Source organism: Apaloderma vittatum, unplaced genomic scaffold, assembly GCF_000703405.1.
Source record: "Apaloderma vittatum isolate BGI_N311 unplaced genomic scaffold, ASM70340v1 scaffold23270, whole genome shotgun sequence".
Lineage (NCBI taxonomy): Eukaryota > Metazoa > Chordata > Aves > Trogoniformes > Trogonidae > Apaloderma > Apaloderma vittatum.
Genome location: NW_009695356.1, coordinates 3,732 through 4,571, shown reverse-complemented (window position 1 = coordinate 4,571; position 840 = coordinate 3,732). Strand labels below are relative to the sequence as shown.

Below are 840 nucleotides of genomic sequence, written 5' to 3'. Positions count from 1 at the left end.
GCACCACGATCCACGGTGGGATCCAGGCAGGGACCGGTGCCAATGCCAGGTCACAATGCATGGCTAGAAACGATGCCCGAAGGAGCGTGTGCACGTACACACACACAGACACAGCCCCATTGCCCCTCACAGCCACGCTGCGCTCACCAGCCCCACCCTCCGAGCCGCGCTTCCAGGATCGATTCCAGACCAAAACCTGCCAGCACGTGTGACTGCCCTAACTCTTGTTCTGCAAGAAGAAGAAACCTGTGAAAAATCACTCAGAAGAAGTATTTCCTCCAGGAGAGCCCAGGGGAGGCAGAGCGGCCAGAAACCTCACCTGCACCGGCCCCGCTCTCGCGACATGTCCCCACGGTGTCCCCGGCTCGCGGCGAGGGCTCTTGCTCCCTGTGCCACCCGGCAGCAGCCGATCCGCAGCCACAGGAGCCCTCTGGGCGCTGGCTCTCTCCTGGCTTTTAACACAGCTGCCTCACCTGGGAGAGAAGGTGCCTGTGGGTGCAGTAATGATAAAGGGAGTGATTCAGGGATCTTCAGACATACACACCCAGTTACCGTATAACTCACAACAGCTCGAGACGGGGCGTGCGGCCGCAAACATAAGTCACTTCAGACGAGGATGACGGCAGCGTGAACCAGCAAGGGAAAGCCCACCCGTGGCTGACCCGCCCGGGGCTCACCCAGCCACCACCGGGACCTCGCCAGGTCAGCTCGGAAGCAGCTCCCTGGAGAGCCGCTGCCCAGCTCCGGGCGATACCCCCGGGGGCTCGTCCACCCCCCCAACAGGTTTTGCACTTAGCACTGCAACAAGATGGCAGCGCCGCTATCGGCACCTCAACTCCG

At 62.0% G+C, this 840-nt stretch overlaps 1 protein-coding gene across 1 annotated transcript in view; it reads right to left on the bottom strand.

The window, feature by feature from the left end:
• The window catches only part of LAMB3 (laminin, beta 3), a gene marked incomplete at its 3' end in the record, with an annotated part of 13,463 nt that extends 13,118 nt beyond the window's left edge, over window positions 1-345 (bottom strand). The window contains exon 1 of the mRNA XM_009871126.1: window positions 320-345. Within this exon, the coding sequence (XP_009869428.1) occupies window positions 320-345 (26 nt within the window). The remainder of the gene's footprint in view (window positions 1-319) is intronic.
• Between the last annotated feature and the right edge of the window lie 495 nt (window positions 346-840).